At 41.1% G+C, this 27,030-nt stretch overlaps 1 protein-coding gene across 3 annotated transcripts in view; it reads right to left on the reverse strand.

Moving 5' to 3' along the window:
* Positions 1–506: 506 nt before the first annotated feature.
* Positions 507–27,030, reverse strand: part of SCML4 (Scm polycomb group protein like 4) — a 76,453-nt gene continuing 49,929 nt past the window's right edge. Inside the window, exons 6-9 of one of the 3 annotated variants that reach the window (XM_087882627.1) lie at positions 19,446–19,712; positions 8,194–8,339; positions 3,889–4,068; positions 507–3,322 (exon numbers count right to left, since the gene is read on the reverse strand). In XM_087882627.1, the coding sequence (XP_087738753.1) occupies positions 3,943–4,068; positions 8,194–8,339; positions 19,446–19,712 (539 nt within the window). In that variant the 3' untranslated portion in view covers positions 507–3,322; positions 3,889–3,942. Of the gene's footprint in view, positions 4,069–8,193; positions 8,340–19,445; positions 19,716–27,030 lie in introns of all 3 variants that reach the window. The other 2 variants (XM_087882626.1, XM_034409112.3) reach the window with 2 other exon arrangements.

Raw genomic sequence — 27,030 nt, forward strand, 5'->3', positions numbered from 1 at the left:
GCCCTGGTTAAGAAAAAACATGCCTTATGGAAATATGTGAACCTGGGTTATTTTCAGCTGCATCCATCTCAAAGTTAAGCCATCTTAATTACTGCACCAGCATCTACACAATTCTCTCGCATCTTCTATTACTAATGACTGAGTGCTCAAAGCCATAAATCCAGTTTATGATATTATGTGCATCTGATTTTTTTTTATTTTAAGGGCATCTAAATGGCACTGCCCCATATGTATTTAGAGAGGTAGTCATTTTATATGCAAGGTTCATGCACAGAAATCCAATCCATATTTCTTCAGAATTTACTGCCCTCAGCTCAATAGACTTTATTTTCAAATAAGCATGCACAGAATTGTACAGTGACACAATAGGTGGGAAAGGCTGGCAGCCACTATGAGCTATGAGTAAATGGCAACAGATCCATAAAAGTGGTTTTGTGGTGCAGCTCAGACTTGTGAGTCATTCATTGGTTGGGGGGGGGAAAGAAAATAAACTCTAAATTCAGAGGAACCAATACAGCCTTTTAATGTGGGATAAGCTAACATAATGAGGTGGATATCTTGATTAATCATAAAAAAAATCACAAGGATTCATCAAAATGGGAGACATCTTCATGAAAATTGAATGCTTGTTGAAGAGGAACAATATTTACATATGGTTATTTCCATGAAACAGAACAAAGAATTGCACTTAAAGGACAAAATCATGTCCCCATTGAGGAGTAAGAATGAGACAAGATTGTCATGGGATTGCAGAATTCAACAGTACAGTTATATTCAACTCTATATACACTCAGATGAAACAGAACAATTTTGTCTTAAAAAGCAAGAATTGTGCTTAACTGTACAACTGTACAAATATCTTGTTCGTGTGTTCCCAAATTTTCAAGTTAAAGGAATTAATCCTCTATGCCACCTCAGAGCTTACTTCTTCAGTTATTGGATACACTGTTAAGCTTATTCACATATGTATTTCAGTTTAATTGACCAAACCTCAGAGGGCTTGACCTGATTTAAATGTGCTTACAAAAATAGTTTAAACCCCTAGAGATCAAGATATGTATATATATATATATACCTCCAGTCTAATGAGAAGGTGATCTAACCATAATAAGACGATTCTGAAAGACAACTGCTCGTTTGCAAGCGGGAGGTTCCTGTGGGACCCATCCTGCAATTATGCTAACAGGATGCCAAGTTATGGACCTCTAAGGACCAGTAGTTGTGGATATGCTGACATTGTGCATGTGACAAACTCCAAGTGGCCTCTTTCCCTATTTGTAAAACATCTGATGCATGTAGAAAAGTCCATGCCTTGCAGCAACAAGATGTAACATTATTCAAGTTAATAACAATAAGAATATATGTATCTGTTCTCTTTTTGGACACCAATACTCTGAATATTTCCAGGGTATTTGAGATTATGTTAATCTAAACAAAAAGGTTAGAATAACTGTAATGTATTCCCAATATATATTCCCGATACATTCCCAATATTCCCAATATTTTTTCTCTGAGATGTACTTACACACAATTTTTAAACCGAGAAAAACAAGGTATTATTCAATTTTTCCAATTTATCACTTAAAAGATCTTGTTCTCACCTTCTCCCACGGTTTATCAGATGTAGCAATGTAGATGGAATAATGGCAGACATGTAGTACAACTGTATAGGATAACACATCTGTTGATGATTAATGCAATTTTTGTAATTTCAGCCACAAGATAAAATTAATGATAATGTATGTTTCTTCTAGAGTGCAGTGTTTAATTATTTTACCTTTCTTCCTGATCAGTGGTGGGATTCAAGTAATTTAACAACCGGTTCTCTGCCCTAATGATTTCTTCCAACAACCAGTTTGCCAAACTGCTCAAAAGTTAACAACCGGTTCTCCCGAAGTGGTGCAAACTGGCTGAATCCCACCACTGTTCCTGATGCATTATCTGTGTGGGGTGCCCCCCTCATTCCAATTACACAATACTTGCAGAATAGGACCAGGCCAAGAAGGAAAATTGTTGGTCAAGAAATTTGTTTGGTTCGTGGGCTTCCTATCCCAAACTCCTGACCGTAGGACTTTCATTTGCTGTTCTGGTATCAATCCAAAAACTCTCTTCTACATGTGAAAAGTAGAAGCACAATCTGCAGCAGGAAGGGTTGATTAGAGTGGAAGCTATAAACCCATATTTGATTAAAGGTGAGATATCACTCAAGGGAAAGTTGCTCTTTAGAGTGCAATGATGCTATCACAGCTCAAGACTGGAGTTGATTAACATCAAATCCTCTTGTGACAAAACAGAATACTTCAGATAAGAGAGAGAAATACTCCTGTTTCTACTGAAATAATTCAAGTTTTCAAAATAGTGCAAACCACCGGACAGTTTTCCCATAATACCATAGTATAACATAATATGTTCAGTTAATTGGATACAAATTTGTAGGTTTCCTGGCTCTTATCTAATCAACCTATGATCACCATGCACGCATCAAATAATTAACTGCAGTATTATTTTAGTTAACCAAATCACATCAAAGTTGGTACAAAATGTGGCTCAGAGTGGATTACAAATTTGACTGCTAAGCAATCACTGGTAATGGTTCCTGGCCAGCAACAAGCAATCTTTCTATTACAAGTTGCTAAAATATATACTTCCCTTGAGTTACTTCAAGCTTGGAGCAGGCAGATGTTGTTCACTTCAAAGCTTTGGGAGATATGTGACCTCTTGCTCCTTGCAGTCTGTTTCTCTGCACATTCAGGACAGCTTTGGTAAGCCAGCTAACCACCAAAGAATGACTAAGCAAATTAGCATCTGTGACTTTTGTTCCAGTGATGTTAACAATTGTCACATAACATTTTCAAAGAGGATGGAGCAGTTCTATGAAGTATGAATATTTGGTCACGTCCTTTGATCTAGAGCTTGGGCAGTCAAGAGTTAAAGAAACTGTGGGTTTCTACATTACTGTAATGTCCTAGATTTTGGGGGCAGACTAGAGAAGGGATATTTCCTCATTATTTTCAACTGGTGACATGTTGTATACTTATCATGTTATAAAACAATCTGTTGCCGACATGCTCCTGGATATCCAAAATCACATTACTGAAACCTTCATGCTGATGACTATGTAGGAAAGCATATGATTCAGGGTAGCAAGGAAGAACCTGGAGAACAGCGTACAGTTAGCTGTTCAGTCGGTTTACAGGCTGAATGCCACGTAAAATGATTAAATTCGCAGTGTATCACCAAGTAAATGCACAATTTTTATCTTCTTATTCCCAGTATATTCTGTGATCCTCCCAGATCACTGGGCAATATATAGATGGGTCTCCTGTTGAAGGAATGCATGTGTGGTTACACAAAAGAATTAGATTATGAGTTTGTTCGCAGAAGCATAAATGTTGCTAGACTACAATTGATGACTGGCAGCTAAATGCATTCATTGATTCCAATTGAAAACCACTCTGTTTGACGTGATATGAGAGTGCTCTGACTCTTGATAGCAAATTCATAAGGCAAGTCACCTGACATGGCCAGATGTAATGGCCAGGCTTAAGTGAAGCAGCCCAGAAGAAGGTTTCCTAAAGCTTTTCAAATTTCTCCTTTTCTAAAAAGTAGGGAAGATCTTTTAGCGTACAATTTTTCTTTTATGATTACAAAAATAGGGCTTAATAATAATATTAACAATAACAATATGAATAATACAAAATAATTATAATTGTATACCTTTTTTTGGAAAAGTATTCACACAAATCAGCAAAACACGTCAGCCCTCCCCCCCGCTTCGTAGAATTAAAATGGTGAAGATGAACACTTTTAGAAAGGCCAAGTTCTCAGTACAAAACAGAGGAGAAGCAGCTTGAAAATGGATTATCTTCCCATAAGGCAACTTGTTACCTTTCATCTACTTCCTTGATTTATATTGGAATTGTTCGGTCTTTTAAAAAAGCATCAGAACTTGGCTTGTTTCAATTTATCGATGTGATAACAGAGTTTGAGTGCTGGTCCCAGCTTCAGACCCAAATATTTCATGATCATGTCACTTTTCAGTAGCAAGAGAGCATTGCCATCAATCTCCTAATACAAAAAGAAAGACAGAAGACGGAATGAAAAGCATAAATCATAATTTGGAACTGTGTTTGCAGAAGAAATAAAACAATTTGCTGCAATGCTGTAGAAAGAATTGACCTGCACCTCTCTGACGATACTAAACATTTTTGAGAAATTCAACAAAGTAGGACCTCAATTCCCAAATGTTCTACCATTCCAGAATTGGATCTATTTAACTGAAGTGCTGGTGAATTTATTTATTTAAAATACGTTCATGAAACCTGCTATGCCATGCAACATCTGGCAGAATACAACATTAAAATACCTTCCATAAAAATGTAAATGAACACAAAAGTAATAACGAGATCACTGAATAATGAAACACCACCACCATGAAGAGACAAGCACTAAACATGTGAGCATAAGCCTAAACTGAAGTCAAATTTCAGAAGCAGCTGTTGATTTTCTTGATGGTCCAACTTCCAACAAGTCCTCCAAGTACAGAGCCAGTGTCAGATGTCTGTTCTTGGAGGACTACATAGTCACAAGGAGATATGATCTTTTACAGCAGCAGCAACTACAAACTAACAAATCAAGTAACAGGGATGGGAACTTCTTCAAGCCCCCAATAGCAATAGCACTTAGATTTATATACTGCTTCATAGTGTTTTACAGCCCTCTCTAAGTGGTTTATATAGTCAGCATATTGCCCCCAACAATCTGGGTCCTCATTTTACCGACCTCAGAAGGATGGAAGGCTGAGTCAACCTTGAGCCGGTCAGAATTGAACTCCTGGCAGCCGACAGAATTAGCCTGCAGTACTGCATTCTGACCACTGTGCCACCACGGCTCTTATGCTCTTAGTCAGACTCAGATGACTATGAACAGCAAAGGAAAAGACATTAACTAATGCACTAAAGCAAAACAGTTCAAATATGAACTATAAAACCTGCGTCTTATAGGATCTTTGCAGGAGATATCAAAAAAAGTCAAGATGGCAACCTTGGCTGCACTACTGAACCTCTGTCCCCTTTTTATGTGTTCTGTGTCTGAAATCAGGTAGAAAGGATGGAGACTTCAGTTCAAGTCTCATGGTTCTCACCAGACACGAAACATGCCTGGCCAGTAAAAGCTGAGCAGCTTCTATTAAAGTTGAAAGAATTTGGGGACAATATTCACAGTGCAAAAATTGTCCTCTTCGTGAAATGGGAGATTGCAACCCCTAGTAAAAACAGGAAGGACAAGGGGCCGTTACCAGCTAGTTCCAGAGCCCAGGCACAGAGGCAGGAAATAAGTTCCCACAACCAGGAGGATCGTGCATTGTCCTAAAACCCCACATTTCTTGTAAAAAGAATGTATTCCTCAGATCCTCCTCTCCATGATTCACTTGCTGGGATCTCCTTCATTAAGGGTATATTGCACCAATTAGAAAAGCTAGGGTGCGTTGCAATCCAAAGTACGGCTAAATAACATCCAGCAATCTGGGGTTAACGTAAAAAGCTCCGGAGATTTTTGTAAAGCAGAAACAGCACGCCAGGCAGTGATTGAGTACAAATTCTTCCATCATAGGCTTGGTTCAGTTATAAAGCTGAACTATATTAATCATTTCAGGGGTGGTTTATAATGGCCACCGGAGCTCATAAGATGCACTGGCTTCTCAAACTCTGCTGTGAGGCTGCAAAAGTATAAAGCAACTGGAAACATTTCATGTTGCTTTATTACAATCTAATCCTGTGAACACTGACTGTCAGGTTTAATATTTCAAGAGTGGTGTAAACCTCTCCGAAAGAACCCACTAACCAATGCAAACAAGCTTTAAATCACAAGGCTGACTTTGCTGTGGCTTCTTAAAGTGTAAAACATTCTGCTTGGTAATTGAACAGAAATGGAAGGATTGCTTTGCCGTCTCTTTTTTTCCCTTTTGCTCTGTTTTTAAAACAACTGAGAAGGCAAACTTTATTCTGCCCAGCAGTATAATCACTCTATTAAGGTAAGGGGTAAACTAATTGGAAATAAAGTTAAAATAATCCATACAAAGATGGTTTGGTCGTAACAAATACATATGCTTTCAGTTCTATGCATCATCGGAGGAGGCAGATCCAGTTCTGAGGTAAAGGTAAAAGTTCCCCTCACACATCTGTGCTAGTCGTTCCTGACTCTAGGGGACGGTGCTCATCTCCGTTTCAAAGCCAAAGAGCCAGCACTGTCCAAAGACATCTCCGTGGTCATGTGGCCAGCATGACTAAATGCCAAAGGCGCATGGAACACTGTTACCTTCCCACCAAAGGTGGCCCCTATTTTTCTACTTGCATTTTTTTACATGCTTTCAAACTGCTAGGTTGGCAGAAACTGGGACAAGTAACGGGAGCTCACCACATTACGTGGCACTAGGGATTCAAACTGCTGAACTGCAGACCTTTCGATCGACAAGCTCAGCGTCCAGTTCTGAATGAATAGGGTAAATCTGTCTTCATTCAAAAGCCGCACTTTCTCTTCTGTATTAATTTTTTGGTCCCAAATCAGAATTCATTGAGAATTCTGTTGCATCAAAATCTCATTTTTGGGTTGGCTTTCTTATTTGTTAGTTAGCCTGATGGCTTCAATTTTTAACTGTACCCATGAACACTGTTTCCACACTCAAGCACAATTTGTTTTACGTACAGCTTGTTGAACAAACCACAAGCAATTGTGTTTATACAATATACTAAGCTATAAATCCTGGCTTAGAAACAATAAGGGCAGAGTTTACATAACCTAAGCTGCGACCAAAGGAAGCCTGTTGCACTCAGCCAATATTTAAATCCAGCCCCAACTTTCCTTTTATTGTTCTACTTCTCCCTTGAAAGTGCATAGGTCGGCCCAGCGGGCAAGGAATGTCTACCAAATGTAGGGATTTAGGATCTGGTGAAAGTCAGCCATCCCAAGAGTAATGAAGCATGCCTTAATTAAGAAACACAGTGTTGATGTCACAGATGTTGTTTTCGGTATATACATTGCTGATCTCTCTTCATTGTGATAAGTTAAATGAATAATTCTTCTCACTGGACAGTGGTGGCATGTCAAATTAGCTGAATGCAAGGAAGGGAAGTCAGGAGCTGGGAATGTCAGTGGCATTCAGGACATCAGTTTAAATGATGCACCTGCACTTTAAAATGATTTAACGTGCTGAAAACTGTGGTTAAGGTTAATGGAGTAATCACTTGTCTCTCACCTCTGGTGTCTTCTTGTTAATCCAGTTTAGTTATGAAGGTTAACAATTGCTCAGAAATGAGTAATTCAAAGGCATAATTGAGCTGAATGCAGTGATAGTTTTAATCAACCACTAGACCTCTTGTAGGTTTCCCTGCGAAGCTGACTGAATTATAAGCAGGAGGTAAGCGAGTGCCGGGGTGGGGGGAGGATTTAAAACCAAGGTATCTTTGATTTCTCATCTTTCTTACAAAGGATTGTTATTTTACAAAAATGCTAGCAAGCCTAGTTGTTGGATACTCTTCTGACTGAAAACGAAAAGCCAAACAAGATCAGCCCATTAGTCTAGCAGCTAGCTCTTCAGCAGACTTTTTCCCACAGCGACGGAAGTGGTATTTCTGGGGAGTGCATAAAAAGATGGTTCTGCCATTCAGTTCTCCTACAATTGACCCTCAGTGGCAGGCTGCCTGGCCCTGGAGTCCCTCTTTAGCTGTAGCACTAACAACAAGCTTTAGATCCTCTCTGAATCCATCCAAGCCTCACCTCAGGCTCTCTAAGATATGAGTGCCATCAAGTTGTACGTGAGATCCGGGTTCAGTGTTTCTCAACCTTGGCTACTTGAAGATGCATGGACTTCAACTCCCAGAATTCCCCCTGCTGGCTTGAAGATGCATGGACTTCAGATGCATGGACTACTTGAAGATGCATGGACTTCAACTCCCAAAATACCCCATGCTGGATGGGGAATTCTGGGAGTTGAACTTCACCCATCTTCAAGTTGCCAAGGTTAAGAAACACTGCCCTAGATTAATTCTATTTGCCTGGAGGAAGAGTCACTTTGTCTAATGTTTGTCAGCTGTCCATTTCAATTTCAATTTACATTGATTCAAGTACAGGCCAAAGCAGTTTGCTAGAAGGTTAAATTGGATCCTGTCATTTTATCGCAGAAAGCCTTCTACGTACATGTTTCCTGAAGAGTTCCACGTGGGGTCCTAAAGCATGAGGATCTGCATCTTTAACAAACCATACCACGTCATCAACAGTCCAGGTCAAAGGATTTTTGCTTGTGGGTCTTGTGGCATCCTGTCTTTCTGGAGATGGACTGGAGGCTGTAGGAGTGAAGCAACAATTAGTGGGAGACAATAACACATAACAATTCATTCACCGTTTCAACAGTAGTGTGTCGGCTGCAAGCAGCCATACCAAACAATTTGAAATCTATGTAACTAGGTTCATTGATACAATGACTGTGTTTGCATCAGGGGTGAAATCCAGCAGGTTCTGACAGGTTCTGGAGAACCGGTAGCGGAAATTTTGAGCAGTTTGGAGAACCGGCAAATACCACCTCTGGCTGGCCCCAGAGTGGGGAGGGAATGGGGATTTTGCAGTATCCTTCCCCTGCCATGCCCACCAAGCCACACCCACCAAGCCACACCATGCCCACCAAGCCACGCCAACAGAACCGGTAGTAAAAAAAATGTGGATTTCACCACTGATTTGCATGTCATTTTAAGCTGTAATAAAGTTTCTTTGGATTTGATTTAATATAGCGTCTGAACTCAACCTCTGTAAATTTTAAAGCATGTTTCAAAGCTGACCATTTTGTATGAACGCAATCGGTTATGGTTAACCAATGAGTCATCATTAAACAAAACATGGCCGAGCCTATTGTCCGAACTTAATAAGAAGGTTTTTAATAAATGCATTTTTATAATGTTAATGCCTGTTAATTTTTGAACAACGCACAGCAAGGAAACATAATGTCAGTGCTGCCATCCTGCTTCGCTTCACTGCTGCTTTGCTGATGCCAGAGTATCATAAATCCTGGGGCAGGGGGAGAGATCGGCCAACCGGATACAAGCTCACAACCATGGGAATGCAATGCGGAACATCACTAAGCCCACCAAATGTCAGAACCATTACCAAAACTATTTGTTTTTAGTCCAATTGGACCCCGGGGAATAGTCGCAGGGGTGGGGACCTGGGAAAGGGGAAAGCAAATAGGCAGTTTTCAGTGCTCAAGCCTCAGATCTGCCTTTTTCTATCTTGTAACCACTTGGCTTTAATAAAGTTATTCCTTTCACAACTAATGCAGTCCAAGGCTCTATTTTTATAAACAACCAGATCGGGACAAGTTCGAAACGTAAGTTATGTTGCATTCAGGAACAAGCAGTATTGTTATAGGCATTATTACAAGTCGAAATAACATCAAAAACACAGTATGTATAGCATGATATTGTGCAAGTAACCTAATTATGTAATCTATATTGTGATATCTGATACAAGTATACAGTATATTCTGCATGATTTACATGTCATTTGTTGTTCTTGCACAGACCCCCACCCCCACCCCCAGATGGCCATGATTCCATAATGTTGAGAATGCAGATGTCCTAATGCTCCAGAAGAAACCTTGACAAGCCCACATTTTATATCCTTGCCAAATGTCACTGGTTGTTGAATTTCTTCGGTACTAATAATTGTGGGGGATGTGAATGAAATCCAAATTCCATAGAAAAGGCTTGTGTCTTCTTTTTTCTTTCTCTCCCTCCTCTATAGAAACTTTCCCCAATTCTGCACCCTCCAGAAATGTTCCAACTAGCATTGGTGTCTCCAAGCCCCTGGAGATTTCAGTTCCATCAGCTAATAGAGGCAAACACAAAAGGCATTGCAGAAGTCACAGACCAACATTTCTAGAGAATTCTAAGCTGTCCATCCTGTTTTAAAGTTCAACTCAAAATTCCTACCCAGAATTACCATGAATGACTGGCTGGGAATTCTGGGAATTGTAATCCCAATACATCCAAAGATACCAGCCTAGAAAATCTGCTCTTGGCAATGCACTAATGTCATTCCTTCAAATTAAATTATTTTATATGGATTTTTAAATAGCTATAATGACACAAGATTTAAACTGTGGGGAAGAGTCCTGAAATAAGGGATCTCACAAGGTTTCAGATAATTTGGAGGAAGAATCCAGAGCCTGAAAACAATGATCAATCTCTGCTTTACAGCCTAAGCAAAGGTAAGGAACCTGTAGCGCTCCAGGAATAACGAAAATGCTATGTGTGGACTTCAACTCCCATGATGGATAGGGAATTCTGGGAGTTGAAGTCCACATATCTTAAAGTCTCCAATTTTTTTAAAATTTAAAAAAAGCCTCTGATGATTGCGCGGCTCAGCTGGGCAATGGGGGGGCAGGGATTTTTGCTACCGGTTCTCCGAACCACCCGCCTCCATTGCTACAGGATCGGGTGATCCGGTCCGAACCGGGAGCATTTCATCCCTGGTTTAGGCATTCAGTGGTTAAGGATGAAGGGTGCTGAGCATTTTAATTCAGCAATAACTGAAAGGCTGCAACTTACCCATCTATTAATGTCTATGGTTGATATACCAACCTAAAATGTGTCGTAAAAATGCCCCAATAAAAAACCCAAAGTGGAAACCAGAAGCAATAAATCTTACTTTAAGATTCAGAGGTTTATTCATGAGCAATTTGGAACATGAACAGCCATCATAGAAATGCAATTCTACAACAAAACTTACATTATTAAGCCATTGCAATGGGTTCCAATGTCACATAGCAGGTCCTGCAAGGACTGCTATCGGGCAAAGGACACCATTCTCATCTCAAGCCACATTTCTTATACCTTCTTTTTTACTGACATACACATTCCATAGTTTCACTTTCTTATTCTTTCGTACATTCTTACTGACCGTCACTGTCTGAAAACACCCGTGTACCAGGGGTGAAATGCACCCGGTTCGGACTGGATCGCCCGATCTGGTAGCGATGGAGGCGGGTGGTTCAGAGAACCGGTAGAAAAAATCCCTGCCCCCCCTCATTGCCCAGCTGAGTCGCGCAATCATCAGAGGCTTTTTTTTAATTTTTAAAAGCATTTTTTCTACAACCTCTTTGGCCGACGAGGTTATAGAAAAAATGTTTTTAAAACGAAAAAAAGCCTCTGCCAACCCCAGAGTCAGCTGGGATCGTCAGAGGCTTTAAAAAAAAAAAAAAAGCTTCTGCTGATCAGGCAAGTCAGCTGAGATTGTCAGAGGCTTTTAAAAAAAAAAGAAAGCCTCTGCCGATCAGGCAAGTCAGCTGGGATCGTCAGAGGCTTTAAAAGCACTTTTTTTACAACCTCTTCAGCTGAAGAGGTTGTAGAAAAAATGGTTTTAAAAGTAAAAAAAAAAAAAGTTGGCCATGCCCACTCAGTCATATTACCCCACCACCACCAAGCCACGCCCACAGAACCGGTAGTATCAAATTTTACATTTCATCACTGCCATGTACATCTCAAACCTCTATCCATCGTCTACTTTCAGTTCCCTATTTCTCACAGTTTCAATGTTCTGATTCCAAATATATCTCAAAGCCACGTACTTTGCAGAAAATGCAGCACACAAGTCAGCACATTAGAAATATGCCTGGTATATTTTGCAATTATGTTAGTTTACAACTTTGATTCAGTGAGGCCTGCAAGCCCACTCCTAGGCCTTACTACCTGCAACTTCCCAATGGATATATTTCTCTTCTCACAAATGGTTGTGGCAGATCATGGCGTAGTATGTTATGTGAATCCAATCAATTAGGTTGAATTAGTTAACTATGGTTAATTAAACCATGGATTTCCTTGTGTGAACACAGTCTATAATTTCTTCTGATAGGATCTTTCTTAGTGTTTGGTGGAAGTGCAATTCTACACCTTCAACGTATCTAAAAAGCAGTAACATTTAAATTAGTTCAGCCATTGATTTTTATACATATTTTGCTTTATTGCCACTTCATATCTTCTTGCAATTAAATTCCAAGGAACTTGCATTCAGTGTAGATCATTTTCACTTTATCACTTCACTGTCATTTTCATCCAGATAATGTTGAAATTCAGATAATATATGAAATGACAGCTTCATTCAATCTTTTGCTATGGCAACCCAATTGGGACTGAGATCTTTTCATAGTCCATCTAAGGTAATCCAAGTGGACATGTGTTATTTATAGGGCCATCACCATGTTACTTTTTGTGTTCATCTCTGTCTGATAAATGTACAATATGTCTTGCACATTTATTTTTCTGTTTTAATGCTATAGTTATAACATCGTTGCAGTTAGTTTGTCACTTCTCTCATTTCTTATTTGATTACCAAATAAATCTTTAGCATTTGCTTTTCCATTGTTCTCTGTGTGATTCCAGATCAGTACATATAAAAGAAAGATGCTAATAGGATGGGAGAAGAAGTAGAAAGGCAGATCAGCTATAAATGCTTCCATTTCTTGTGACATGAAACAAAAAAGATGTTAGCTACCAAGTTGTTGATTGAAAATAGTAAATACCAAATTCTGCATCATGCGTGCAAAACATCTATTTCATAACTCCGCTTTGATCCTATCCCCATATCCTACTTGTTATTATCCTGTTCCATTTTTTGACATTAATATTTTCTGAACTTTAAGCGTGAAACTCATGGACTTTGTCCAGAACTCATATGCTTCTATCAATAACGAAATCTCACCATTTTGTTTTTATTGATGGGTTCAGATATTTGAATTGTTTTATTATGTCCGTCACCCAGAGTCACCACCTGAGATGAACGACTATAAAAATATGATAAATAAATAAAATAACCCCAGCTAATATCATCACAGCAGAGGTTGGTTCTACTTATCTTTACTACCGGTTTGCAACGGGGCCATGTGCAAGCGCAGAAACTTCTGCGCATGTGCAGAAGCATTTTGATGATGTCGGGGTCAGTGGGCGGAGCCTCCCACCAGTTTTACTACCGGTTCTATAGAACCGGGGGCAACTCACCACTGCACCACAGGTAACTGATCAAAACAGCCATCAAAAAGGCAAAATAAGATTTCAGTAAATCATGGAATCAACATGTCATTTAAACTAAGGAATAATCTCAATTGGCTGCAGTTCACATGGTGAAAAGTAAACCATTTCTATGGTGTTGTCTATTATATTTTAGAGGAGAGCATGGAAATCCCCTGTCCTTTGAGTATCTCTATCCCTCCCCCCTCCCTCCCCCCGATCTGATAAAGTGCGTGTGAAACTAGAACCTGGCAGCTGACAAATTCAGAAAGTCCTGACAATGATATCCTTTTCTCTGTTTCTCATTATTGGATAAGTCATGGCTGCACTTTTCCTTTCGTCAATATTTGCTTCATCAATATTTTCCTTCAACAATATAAAGGAAAGGAAACATTACGCGAGAGACAGGCCTACCCTTTGCATCATTTCTGGTTTTATGCCTTTGTAACCAGGAGTTTAGATCAGTGGTGGATTTCTACCGGTTCGCCCCGGTTCTGGCGAACCGGTAGTGGTGGTGATGGGAGGCTCCACCCACCTGCCTGGACATCATCATGGACGCTCTGTGCATGCGCAGAAAGTTCTGCGCATGCACAGAAGCGCCATGCATGAGTGAAGCAAGAGTACGCACGCGCACGCTCCCAGTTCCGAACCGGTAGCAAAGGTAGGTGGAACCCACTACTGGTTTAGAAGTAATGACTTCCTCTTTTGAGAGCTACTAAACAGCACAATGATGAATAAGGTGGACATACATTTTAATGGCATCGAACCTGGGCAGATTAAGGTCATTTGGCATTTAATCAAAGCAATAAAGCATTTTGGAATGACAGTGCATTTTTGTTTTTATTCTGAGACTGCAGAATTATACATTTTAGTTGTTGTCTCTGAGCTCTGTTCTTTTCCTGAGCATTTCCCTTTTTGTTTACTCCTCTTTTAAAGTGCCAGATGGCACAAGATTAAATGATACCTGCTTAGTTGTTCTTATATCTGTGGTGTGCTTATGTGTATGCATCTGGGGAGAATTTAATTTTAAATTTATTTTTATCTAGTCTTTATAATGTTCATAAATAACTCAAGGTGGCAAACATACCTAATACTTCTTTCTCTTCCTATTTTCCCCACAACAATATCCCTGTGTGATGGGTTAGGCTGAGAGAGAGCAAGTGACCCAAAATCACCCAGCTAGCTTTCATGCCAAACACTGGACCAGAACTCACAATCTCCCAGTTTCTGGCTTGGTGCCTTAAACTAGTGAATGGAAGGTTAAAGGATTAGACAATGGGACATAATGTTAGTTAAATAATGTAGGTGAATAAGTCAGTTTATCCCCAAATTATCCCACATGATAGCTTGAGGGGATAAGAACTAACTGAAATTCAAATGAAGAAGTATTTCCATAGACTTCTCCGTAATTCCAATTCATCAAATTGGCTATGTGGCCCTCTATATGATACTATTTGGATTATCAATCCTAAGTAGCTACTGGAAAGCAATTTTCAGGAAACCTCTAGCTTAACTTTTTAGCACAAAACCGGAGATGGAGTAGCCATTAATGCAAAATATCTTCAGGAATTGTAACAGGGTTAACTTTGCGTTAGCCTGCCTGGTCTGTGGTCCGCTACAAGAACTATCTGGATATCAGCATGGATGTATATCATTGATAAGAGTCAAGGAAGGGCAGGATCCCTGTAGATAGCAGCCCACTGAAGACTCCAGATTCAATTTCCATCTTCTCTTTGTAAAGCAGGAACTCATTGTCCTGTTTGAGACTGCAGAACTGTGTTGGGTAATGTTAACAGTTCTGAAAAAAAGCAGACCAATGGCCTGATATTCTACATTGCAGTTTTCTATGTTTCTGCTCTACTACTGCTGTACAAAGCAGCATCAGAATGTCTGACAGAGCATTATACAATGTAAGTAAGTAAGAGACAAATTAAGGGTGTGAGAGATATGGAGGAATTGAAATGTCTAGTAGATGAAGTACAGGAGAGCCAAGAGACTCAAATATATTATTAAGAAGTGAAAGACCCAGAAGCACAGTGTAAAGTGTTAAATAAATAGAGATTATAAGAGATTACAGTGATCAAGGTTTATGAACATAAGGTCCATTTCTGCAATATACTGATAAAGATAGTCTTACTCCTAAGATTTCCTCTATTTGGCATTTACATGCTTTAAATGTTAAACTCAAAAAAGCCAAAAAAAAAAAATGAACAAAATAAGCCCAGCTGTTTGCTTATAAACTAACCCAGAAAATAAATTCCATAAAAGGCCTTCCAGGAGAATTTTGGACTCGCATCACAAAGACTTTAAGAAACTGAATTCAACATCATGAACTGAGTTATAATTGATAGTCAACAGAACGAATGCAAAACTGGTTGACACCACTCTTCTTCATGAATATTGTATGCAGTTATTTTTTGTTTTGCTTTTTTTTTTCTTGCTGTAGGAGTTCTTCCTGTATATAAATCCTGCATTTATGCATCTGAAATTATTCACACCAGGGATTAAATACATTAATAACAATCTCATCTCTCACATGTCATAGGTATCCTAGGGCACTTGTCATCAGAATTAATCAAGATGATAAAGAATACTCAAATTACAAAGAGAGAGGACTGTTTGCCACCAATAATTACCCATAAAGATCATAATTTAGATAGAATCCAATTTCCTGGCTTTGGCAGGTGGGAAGGAAAAATGTAAATGAACTATGGGGTGCTTAAAAACTTAGAAAGCATTTCAAAAGGAAAGGGAACCTATTTATCCATTCTTAAACAGTGTACACAGAACGTGATAACATCAACTAGCAGATTTGGATTTACATAAACACCCCTATTATTGGGAATCAGAAGCTGCATGAAGTTAGAATTTAGCAACTTGACTCACAGCATTTCAAGAGCTCCCATATTAATGCTGCTTTTCTCCCCCTGTAAAGAACAGCACAGTGACTGATCTTAGTGTGCCTTCACTCCATGCAATGAACTTCTCAAAGTTTCCTTTTTTTTTTTTTTTGAAGAATGGGAATTGCAGACTTACAATAACCACAAGAAGAAAGAGTCAACATAATCAACTCTGCAGAAAATATAGCAGCTAGTATTGATGAATGGAATGACTATCTCCTCTAGGCCAAATCCTAAAGACCGAAGTGCTGCAAATAATTAAAGCTTTGGTCAACTTCTTCCATTTTACTTTCTCAGTCCATCTCTTGGGCAGTTACTCAATGTAACTCTTTGGCCTAGTGAACAAGATCTGTTTTGTCTTGCTTTCTCAGCTCATGGCTTAGAAACAGCTGGTTGTTCTGTCTTTATAGGTGTGTGATTGCTCACCTGGGACTCAGTTTCCCTGGAGGTAAGAGAATGGTATAGCATTCACATTGCAGCAGATTATGGATCCCCTTCATACTACCAGAAAACACTATGCAGCATGAGCACATCATTTCTGCATATCACCTGCCATTTAAAAGCGCACAGTTCAAGGAGAAATTCTCCTGCCTCCTTTGTTGCTCAGTGCATGGCAGCCTGAAAATCAGAAGAGATTTGGGCTGCGCTGATCAGGCTTCTGAATGTGGTGCCAACTGAAATCTTGAGTCCTGTGTGTTCCAAGAAGGGAGTTGGAGCAGAATTCCAGTCTCCAGGCAGAATGTATTAGGGTTATGCTTGTATCTTGTGTGCATGTGCCTTCAGATCATTATTTAAACTTGGTGACTGTGCAGTTTTCTTTGGCAACATTTTTCAGAAGTGGTTTGCTCTTGCCTTCTTAGGGCTGAGAGAAACTGATTGGCCAAAAGTCACCCAGCAGGCTTCAATGATAGCTATGTGTAGAAATCACAGTAATCTAGTTTCTAGCCTGAAGCCTTAACCACTACAACAGATTAACTCTCTTTTTAAAAAGATGCTTGTACCTTTAGGAAAGTTAAGTTTTAGTGACTTACGTTTTCTCTTGGGTAGCAAAACTGATTTTATCTGGTCAGAAGTTGCATTAATTTTGGTGATACGTAAATGTAGTTTAAAATCTTGTTACCATTAGGCTAAATGATAACATTGGGTTCTTATACTGAAGTTATCTCTTGTTTTATCAACCCCTTTCCTCGTGGTTTAGGATTTTAGGCATGGTAGGTAGTAGGAGTAGGGAGAGGATAATTCCAGTCTGTTTCTTATCTCGTCTGAGGATTAATTATTGATTACCTCCTGATGGAAATGTATCTAGCAAGAACATTGTGTGAACAAGCTGTGGGGCAGGTCACTTGCCAATGAGAGAAATTTATTGTAGCAGCAAAATCTGCTCCTTAGCTGGACAATATCTGTTTAACCAATAGAAGAGAATATTTGTAGCTCAGGGTTGAAGTGTGGGGTCCTGGGTGTTCTCTGAGTTTGGTGCATTGATGTTGTTACCTAGTTTGGCAATGAAACGCCTGCAAGAAAACCACCAACCTCAGACAGCACCAAAGACCTCATAATATCTGTTTATATTGTCTGATTCAAGACCCTGGCTACAAAAAAAACAGACATAGGTGGCAGTGGAATAAGAAAATACAGAAAACTCTAATTCTTTGCTGCCATCTAATGGCCATTTGGATTTTTGGTAATCCTATTTTAATAAGTTTCCTTCTGCCTTCAAACAGCAGAAAGGATTTCATCCCCCATTAGCCTCAACTGATATAATAGATCCCATCAATCTCTGAAAGGCTAGAGATTCCCCTCTCTATTTTACAGGTAGACTGGGAGGGGAGTACTATATTCATTCAATAGGATCCAATTTTCCTTCATTTTGAAAAAAAGTTGCTTATTATTTTCAAATGATAGTTGATATCTGAATCTCATGTCTGAACTTTTAAATGTTCTTATTTACAATGTTATTTTCTTCCATAATAAGATTAAGGTGGGGGGGGGCTTGCAGGGAAGTTAAATAGGTACATCAACAATGCATGTCTTATTATAAGAATAGGCTTAAGATACAGAAGGATCTTGACAGACTTGAACATTGGATGCTATCTAACAAAATGAAATTCAATGGTGGAAAAAGGTTCTACATTTAGGCAAAAAAAATATGCACAGGTACAGTATATGTGGTACCTTGCTCAATAGTTGTGACTGTGAGAGGGATCTTGGAGTCCTAGTGGACAACCATTTAAATATGAGCCAGCAGTGTGCTGCAGCTGCCAAAAAACCCAACACATTTCTAGGCTGCATAAACAGAGGGATAAAATCAAGATCACGTGAAGTGTTAATACCACTTTATAATGCCTTGGTAAGGCCACACTTGGAATACTGCATCCAATTTTGGTCACCACAATGTAAAAAAGATGTTGAGACTCTAGAAAGAGTGCAGAGAAGAGCAACAAAGATGATTAGGGGACTCGAGGATAGAACATATAAAGAATGGTTGCTGGAACTGGGTATGTCTAGTCTTATGAAAAGAAGGACTAGGGGAGACATGATAGCAGTGTTCCAATATCTCAGGGGTTGCCACAAAGAAGAGGGAGTCAAGCTATTCTCCAAAGCACCTGAGGGTAGAACAAGAAGCAATGGGTGGAAACTAATTACAGAGAGAAGCAACCTAGAACTAAGGAGAAATTTCCTGACAGTTAGAACAATTAATCAGTGGAATAACTTGCCTCCAGAAGTTGTGAATGCTCCAACACTGGAAGTTTTTAAGAAGAGATTAGATAACCATTTGTCTGAAGTGCTGTAGGGTTTCCTGCCTAAGCAGGGGTTTGGACTAGAAGATCTCCAAGATCCCTTCCAACTCTGTTATTCTAAGCTATTCTAAGCTATTATGTTTAACTGACCCCATCAGGCATCTTTAGTAGCTCCCAGGTATGAGATTCCTACTCTACCTTTTCCAACTTCAGAGCAGAGCAGAGCATAGATAGATAGGGCTACATTCAGTACTGCCCAGCATCTTTATAAAATAACATCTTGGTGATATCTGGTTTATAAGAAAGAAATAATATGCAAACTTCAGAAATGTTCCACTATTACATGAAACGCAAAAGGAGCTAAATTAGAGTCCTAAATCATTGTTTTCACCAGAGCAGTCAAAAGAATTGAATGGGAAATCTAAAGTTACTGTCATAATTGTGACTTATACAGTTACTGTGTACTTTGTGTGGGTTTATGTTCCAGCACTAAGCATAACTTCTATGGACTTACTGTATGTGCATTAGATTGCATGAATAAGCCCTGCATGTCTGCAGACTTTACACAGAGTTTCCATCCTTGCACAGTTACTGCCCAGAGGTTGGGGGGGGTCAAGGTTTGTTGCCACAATCCTACTGTTATCTGATTGCAATTACTGCACACACAATTGCTTTCTCAAGAGGAAGCTTGAAATAAAGACTACAGAAATCAGCAAGGTGATAAAATCATTACAAGAAAGGGGAAAGTGTTATGTTACCATTTCTGTTTCCTTCCAGAATGGTTCCGTTTCTGGTTGGGCTTGATGTTTGATGCCTCAGAGTAGCGGTTGATGGGCCTCCTGAAGCCACTTGAGCAGAACGATGACTGCAGGAAGACGATGACCCTCCACCGTGCCGTCCCTCTCCAGAACTCTGTCTCATAGAGTACAATGATCCCATGCAATTAAATGCTGAATCAGAGGGATCAATGCTGTAGTGCTTTGTAGCCAGTGGATCAACCAGATAATCTTCAGGTATAACTGTTTCTGCTTGAAAGAGAAGAATCAGGTTATCGTGGAACACAGTCCCATTTCCTAAAGCAACAAAATTGATTTTGAAACGTGTTGTTTTTAATTCTGTTCTAAAGACCGGGCAGACAGTTTAAATCCACTAGCAAATTAAAGTGTGAGCTACTGCAAATGGAAAGAGTTGTACTGTACACAAATTATTAATAAGGATGTATAATTAAAATAAGTTGGTATTTATTTTTAAGACAGTAGCTACCTAGTTTGGAAATTAATTAATACTGACATCACTGTCAATCTGAGACTCGGAGCTTAAATTGCTTTGGAATGATTATCTGAATATGTGCAGAAAAGGTATTATTAGGCTTAAATAAATATGGGCGTTCAAGAGCTTTCTGGGGTGATGGAGCAGAGGTCCCATCCTGGCTCCATGGCACAAAATAAAACACAGAGCAGATTGGTGATTACTGACTATTAAGTCTCCTCTTTGCTCGCACTTACAACAGGAAGGCATGAAAGGGGCACTTTATTGGTAAAACCTCATGCTAGATTTTGAGTCACGAGAATAAGCAGAATGGATTTTGACAGATCTTTAATCTTCCCCAGAGAAAATGCTTTTTTATTGGTATGTCTTATTATTTGAAATGGGGCTTTGTTAGCAAATTACAGGAGAGGAAGCTGAGGTGACTCTTGGCAGCAGTTGCCTAATTTAGAGTTTTCAAACTTTTTCAGAATGTAAAACCTGTTTATTAAAAAATTAAAAAATCCCGGGATCCAGGCTCAAGAGGCAAAGCCCTAATGATGGAAAACTGTCTGGGTGGATTGAGGTTTCCTTTGCCTTTAGTCTCATCAAGTTTTTATGGAGTTCTGTGAAACACAGCTTGAAACATCTTGGTGTAAGTTACTATTTTAGAATGCTTTAGGCATGATACTATAATTATGGGAAGCAGAATCAAAGAGTGGGACCCGTGGAAATATTGGAGAGGCTTCTTATCTTTCACCTTACACTTGAACACTAATTCCCAGATACTTGCTGCTGCAAAATACTGATACACTGATAAAAAAAAAAAAAGCAGGGGTTATAATATTTCAAATTTTATTTTCCATCAGTGTTCTCTGCACCACTATAGTCTTTTCTTTTATTCATTGGCATTAGCAAGCCATTATGACAAAAATATTAGTCATTAAAATGCTACCAGGGAAGATAGCTCTTGACAGTTTAATTTCAGAAACACGAATGAACTAGACTGTGCATTATGTCCAGAATGTTATCACATTTTCTGCACATGCACATTAAAACAATAAAGAAACAAAGACTGCCTGGGGATTTAGAATTTGCTACAGGAGCAAATGGAGATCTCTCTTTTCTCGGTAGATGATTTCTCTCTGATAAGAAAGCGTCTTCATAATATTATATGCAAATTTGAAAGTCACATGCTGAGGCTAGGGTGAAGGGTTCATCAATTTGGCAACTGACCATATTCCCATGTTTGTGTTAGCCGTCTCTGTAACAGCCTTCTCCCTCTAAATGTGGTGATTCAAATGAATCTCCCTTTGCTCTCAAGATCGGGACTAATGTGCTAGTTTAGGAGATGGATGTTGTAGTCTTACATATCTGGAGGCAGAAAGGCTGCTCTAAATTTTTCTTGGAAGCAAACTATAGGAACTAGCAGGCCTGGCATTCATTTGGGGTTATAACATTGTTTTCTCCTTTATCTTTTTTCCTTCTCCATTACTATATTTTCCACGGTCCAAAAAAAAAAACCCCTAGTTACTAAGCAATATAGCCAATATAAAAATATTGTGCTGGATATAAGCAAAGGGTCACTTGGTCCAACCTTCTGTTCTCACCAGATGCCTTTGGGGAAATCAGAATAAAGGCTTATGCTATCTCATGAGCTAATATTGAAAGACCATTCATTTCAATGCAACCAGTATTAATCTGGAGATTAAGAAGGAAGGTAGGGGAACAGGTAATTGGAGTCATGGGATGACCCCCCATTTTTCAATGCCCTATAGTCTTCTTCCCTTGGATATCTTCTGCTTTCCTTATTGCTGCTTTCCTTATTGTTAGGAAATGGGCCAGAGTGGGATTAGTCAATCTATTTGCTATTTCTTTCAGGTGGAAAACAGACAGACAGGCATTATGTATCATGTTATCTAATTTAATGAATGTGGGGTTCACTATTTATATTCAGTAACATTTAAATAGTGTTGAAAGATGTAGCTTTGAATGTGTTTTATCTAAACATTACCTGTGTTCAGAGCCACATGTTGGGTTCCCTCTTCATTTTAACAATGGCTAACCAGGCAAACTATAGAGGTGCCAGCCAGATTCCAGAGGGTTAATAAATAACACAGGGAGGAAGGGAACCTTGTTATCTGTCTTAGGCTCTATTTTAGCCAGCATCTGCCTGGGATATTAGCTGCTTTTGAATTATTCTAGATTATGCAGCTGCCACTCCTGACTCAACCTGTGCTTCCTGAACAACCTGCAGCTTTCAAAGCTTTACTGTTTATCTGTTTCATAAGATGATAACAATGTTTTCCTGTATTTAGCAGTATCAATAGCACTTAGACTTATATACAGCTTCAAAGTGCTTTACAGTCCTCTCTAAGTGCTTAACAGAGTCAGCATGTTGCCCCCAACAATCTGGGTCCTCATTTTACCAATCTTGGAAGGCTGAGTCCACCTTGAGCCAGTCAGAATCGAACTGCTGGCAGTCAGCAGAGTTAACCTGCAATATTGCATTCTAACCACTGCATCCTCATACCATTCTTCCTGTCACAGCTACTTTTCGGAATGCATGATCAGTAGTCCAGTGTCTCCTGGTTCAAAAAACGTTGTGAAAATGATATACTGTGTGTATGCATTACAAGATTAAAAAGAAAACCCTCATGTTGCAACCCAACCGCTGCACCCCGCCGCAGGGAGGCGGGACCGACCAGGTGGTTCCGCCCCAGGCGCCTGATGGACCCTGATAGGTTCCAGATGGAGCTTGGGCCATTTCCTGAGACTATGACTCACGACTCGGCTGAGGACCTGGTGGCCGCCTGGGATAGTGCGGCTGCCGGGGCCTTGGACCGTGTCGTGCCTTTGCGGCCTCTGACCCGGCACCGAACTCACCTAGCTCCTTGGTTCTCCGAGGAGCTTAGGGAGATGAAGCGCCGGAAAAGACGCCTGGAGAGTAGTTGGAGGACCAGCCACTCCGAATCCGACCGAACACTGGTGAGGTCTCATATTAAGACCTACCTAGTGGCAATAAAAGCGGCAAAATCTAGCTATTTTGTCGCTCTTATCGCGTCATCAGATAATCGCCCGGCCGCCCTGTTTAGGGTGACCCGCTCCCTCCTCCATCTGGAAGCGCGGGATGACCCCTTGCAGGGCCGAGCTGAGGACTTTGTGCAGTATCTGTATGACAAAATCGCTCAGATTCGGGAAGGGCTGGCCTCTGACTGGGTATGTCCGGATGGGATGACTGAGGCAGGTCTTGAGAGTGTTATCTGGGGGGAGTTCGATCCTGTGGCTCCCGAGGACATGGACAGGGTCCTGGGACGGCTGAATGCGACCACATGTTTATTGGACCCGTGTCCCTCCTGGTTGGTACTGGCTTCCCGGGAGGTGACACGAGGCTGGCTCCAGAAGATTGTTAACGCTTCTTTGAGTGAGGGGGTCCTGCCGGCCGCTTTGAAAGAAGCGGTTGTGAGGCCCCTCCTCAAGAAGCCCTCTCTGGATCCGGCTGTTTTGGCTAACTATCGTCCAGTCTCCAACCTTCGCTTTGTTGCGAAGGTTGTTGAGAGTGTGGTAGCACAACAGCTTCCCCGGTACCTGGATGAAACTGTCTATCTAGACCCGCTCCAGTCCGGCTTCTGACCTGGGCACAGCACGGAAACGGCATTGGTCGCGTTGGTGGATGATCTCTGGAGGGCTCGGGATAGGGGTTGCTCCTCTATCCTGGTCCTGTTAGACCTCTCAGCAGCTTTTGATACCATCGACCATGGTATCATGTTGCACCGGTTGGCGGGGTTGGGGGTGGGGGGCACCGTTCTGCGGTGGTTCTCCTCCTACCTCTCTGACCGGTCGCAATCTGTGTTGACGGGGGGGCAGCGGTCGACCCCGAGGCACCTTGCTTGTGGGGTGCCACAAGGGTCGGTCCTCTCGCCCCTTCTGTTCAACATTTATGTAAAGCCACTGGGTGAGATCATCCGTGGCTTCGGGGTGGAGTTCCATCAGTACGCTGATGACACCCAGCTGTACATCTCCACCCCAGGCCACCCCAACGATGCCCTTGAAGTGATGTCCCAGTGCCTGGAGGCCGTGCGGGCCTGGATGGGGAGAAACAGGCTCCGACTCAACCCCTCCAAGACCGAGTGGCTGTGGCTTCCAGCGTCCCGATATAGCCAGCTGACGCCATCGCTGGCTATTGGGGGCGAATCACTCGCCCCCACGGAGAGGGCTCGCAACTTGGGCGTCCTCCTGGACGCACGGCTGTCTTTAGAAGACCATTTGACGGCCGTGGCCAGGGGGGCTTTTTATCAGGTTCGCCTGATACGCCAGTTGTGCCCCTTTCTAGATCGGGACTCTCTACGCACAGTCACTCAGGCACTAGTCACTTCCCGCCTGGACTACTGCAACGCTCTCTACATGGGGCTCCCCCTGGGGTGCACCCGGAGGCTCCAGCTGGTCCAGAATGCGGCCGCGCGGGGGATTATGGGGGCGACGAGGCGCTCCCATGTGACACCTCTCCTGCGCGAGCTGCACTGGCTCCCGGTAGTCTTCCGGGTGCGCTTCAAGGTGTTGGTGACCACCTTTAAAGCGCTCCATGGCTTAGGGCCGGGGTACTTACGAGACCGCCTACTGCCACCAATAGCCTCCCACCGGCCAGTACGCTCGCACAGAGTGGGCCTCCTCAGGGTGCCATCCGCCAGACAATGTCGGCTGGCGACCCCCAGGGGGAGAGCCTTCTCTGTGACGGCGCCCACCCTCTGGAATAACCTTCCCCCGGAGTTACGTATAATAACAGACCTCCGGATTTTTCGTCGGGCCCTGAAAACTTATTTATTTCAACTAGCTGGGCTGGCTTGAGCTAAATTTTAAATTGGTTTTAAATTGGGTTGTTTTAATTTACGGCCAGAATATCTAATTATTTTAATACTGTTTTTTAAATTTTGTATGCTTTGTTTTTACTTAGGCTGTGCACCGCCCTGAGTCCTATTTGGAGAAGGGCGGTATAGAAATTTAAACAAATAAATAAATAAAATAAAATAAATGTATTAACAAAACTGATCAATCTGGTCTGAAATCTACCGAAGAAGCTTCTCCTGTAACATCAGAAGAACTCAGCATATCTGCCATCAACTGAAAGCAACAGAGAACATTAATGTGTCTGGTTTGTATAAGGAACATGTCAGAGGAGGGTTTCAGCAGGTTCTGACCAGTTCTGGAGAACCGGTAGTGGAAATTTTAAGTAGTTCGGAGAACCGGTAGTAAAAATTCTGACTGGCCCCACCCCTATCTATTCTCTGCCTCCCAAGTCCCAGCTGATCAGGAGGAAATGGGGATTTTTTTTTTTTTTTTTGCTTTAATTTATATGCCGCCCTTCTCCGGAGACTCAGGGCGGCTTACAATGCGTTAAGCAAGTAACCTTCCCCTGGATTGGGGAGGGAATGGAGATTTTACAGTATCCTTCCCCTGCCACGCCCACCACGCCATGTCAATCAAGCCATGCCATGCCCACCAAGCCACGCCCACAGAACCGGTAGTAAAAAAAATTGAAACCCACCACTGAAACATGTTTACAAAATGATACTTTATGCTGTGGTCACAAGAGAGGAGTGTCAGGGGGGACGGGGGACACAAAGCATTCAAAAGAGTGAAGCCGGCCTCTGTGCCTGCTGAATTGAAAGCCTACCCTTTTGATATGTGTGTTGCATGTGTGTTCCTTACAGTGGTGGGATTCAAATAATTTAACAACCAGTTTGCCCAGGGTTAGGTTGGCTGTCGTGGAAGGCATGGCCCATCCCCATCCTCCAGCTCCACCGCACAAGTGGGATGAGTCTCCTGCGACAGCCAACCTGACCCTGGGTGAACCAGTTGTTAAATTACACCCCCCACCCCCGCTATCAAAGTGGATTCTGGCTGCTGCGCTGCAATGGAGAAACAGGCAACAGAGCAGCCGGCACAAGGGGAGGAGGAAGAGTAGGGAGAAGAAAGAGGAAAAGCGGTCTTTTCCTTCCCTTGCGCAGGCAGCTCCATTGCCCGTTTCTCCAATGCAGCGCAGCACCCAGGATCCACTTTGATAGCGGGGTGGGTGGATGGGTAATTTAACAATCGATTCGCCTGAACCTGTGCGAACCAGCTGAATCCCACCACTGGTTCCGTATAAAAAAGATAAGGGTGTTCAATCATGTAGTCACAGACACCATCTTGACTTTTTTTTTTTGACTCTCTTGCAGTTGCTCTTGTAATAGCCTGTCCCTTGACTGTATTGTTGTCATTCAAGACCTGTCCAGGGGAGGCAGAGGCAGCAGGACCCATACCCCACTTTTGACTGGAGCTCAGCTTTCACAAAGAATGAAAAATCTGTCTCTCAAATCATCCCACTGCATCTCATTTCAAATGCTGGAGACAATCTAGCCTTCACAAACTGCTTTAGACAGGCAAATAGCTTTCTATTAAATACTGTTGTGGTTGACTAGATTGCGCAGATCTCCCATTCCCCCTTTAAGCCTGACCTTAATATTTTATGTATTGTTTAAAGGATAATGTTCCAGGCAGAAGAATCTATGAGGCAATAAATGAATTGTGCAGGTAATTAAATGACGAACCAAAGCCAGAAATACTGATAACCATAAAAACCATTTATTTTGACTTCATTCCAAAGCTATGTGTAGCAATTATTATATGGGGGAAAGAAGATTGAATGCTACAGGACTAACTGAAAGGAAGACTAAAACAGCACATTTGTAGCATACAGGGAACTGAACTCAAATTCTGTTTGTTGTGTTTTTCTGCCTTCAGAAGAACACTTCAAAGTCAGGTAAAAGACACAATGGATGATTATGTTGAGCCATTAAAATATGTTTTTAATGCATTCCTCAAAGCATTTAATGAATTTTATAGTTTGGATAAAAGAAAATAATGACATTAAATTTCATAGCCTCCTTTGCCAGCACGTTCTAAGAGAGATTCCATACTTGGCAAACCTGAAGATGACATAGAAAGAAAAAATAAGCCCTATCTCTCAAATTATATTTGCCTAGAAGTCTAAATACAGTCTAAATGGCAGAAGCAAGGCCTAACATGAATAACACAAATGCTGTTGAAATTAGATTTCTT

The sequence above is a fragment of the Pantherophis guttatus genome, chromosome 1 (genome assembly GCF_059756535.1).
Source record: "Pantherophis guttatus breed Tessera chromosome 1, ASM5975653v1, whole genome shotgun sequence".
Taxonomy (NCBI): Eukaryota; Metazoa; Chordata; class Lepidosauria; order Squamata; family Colubridae; genus Pantherophis; species Pantherophis guttatus.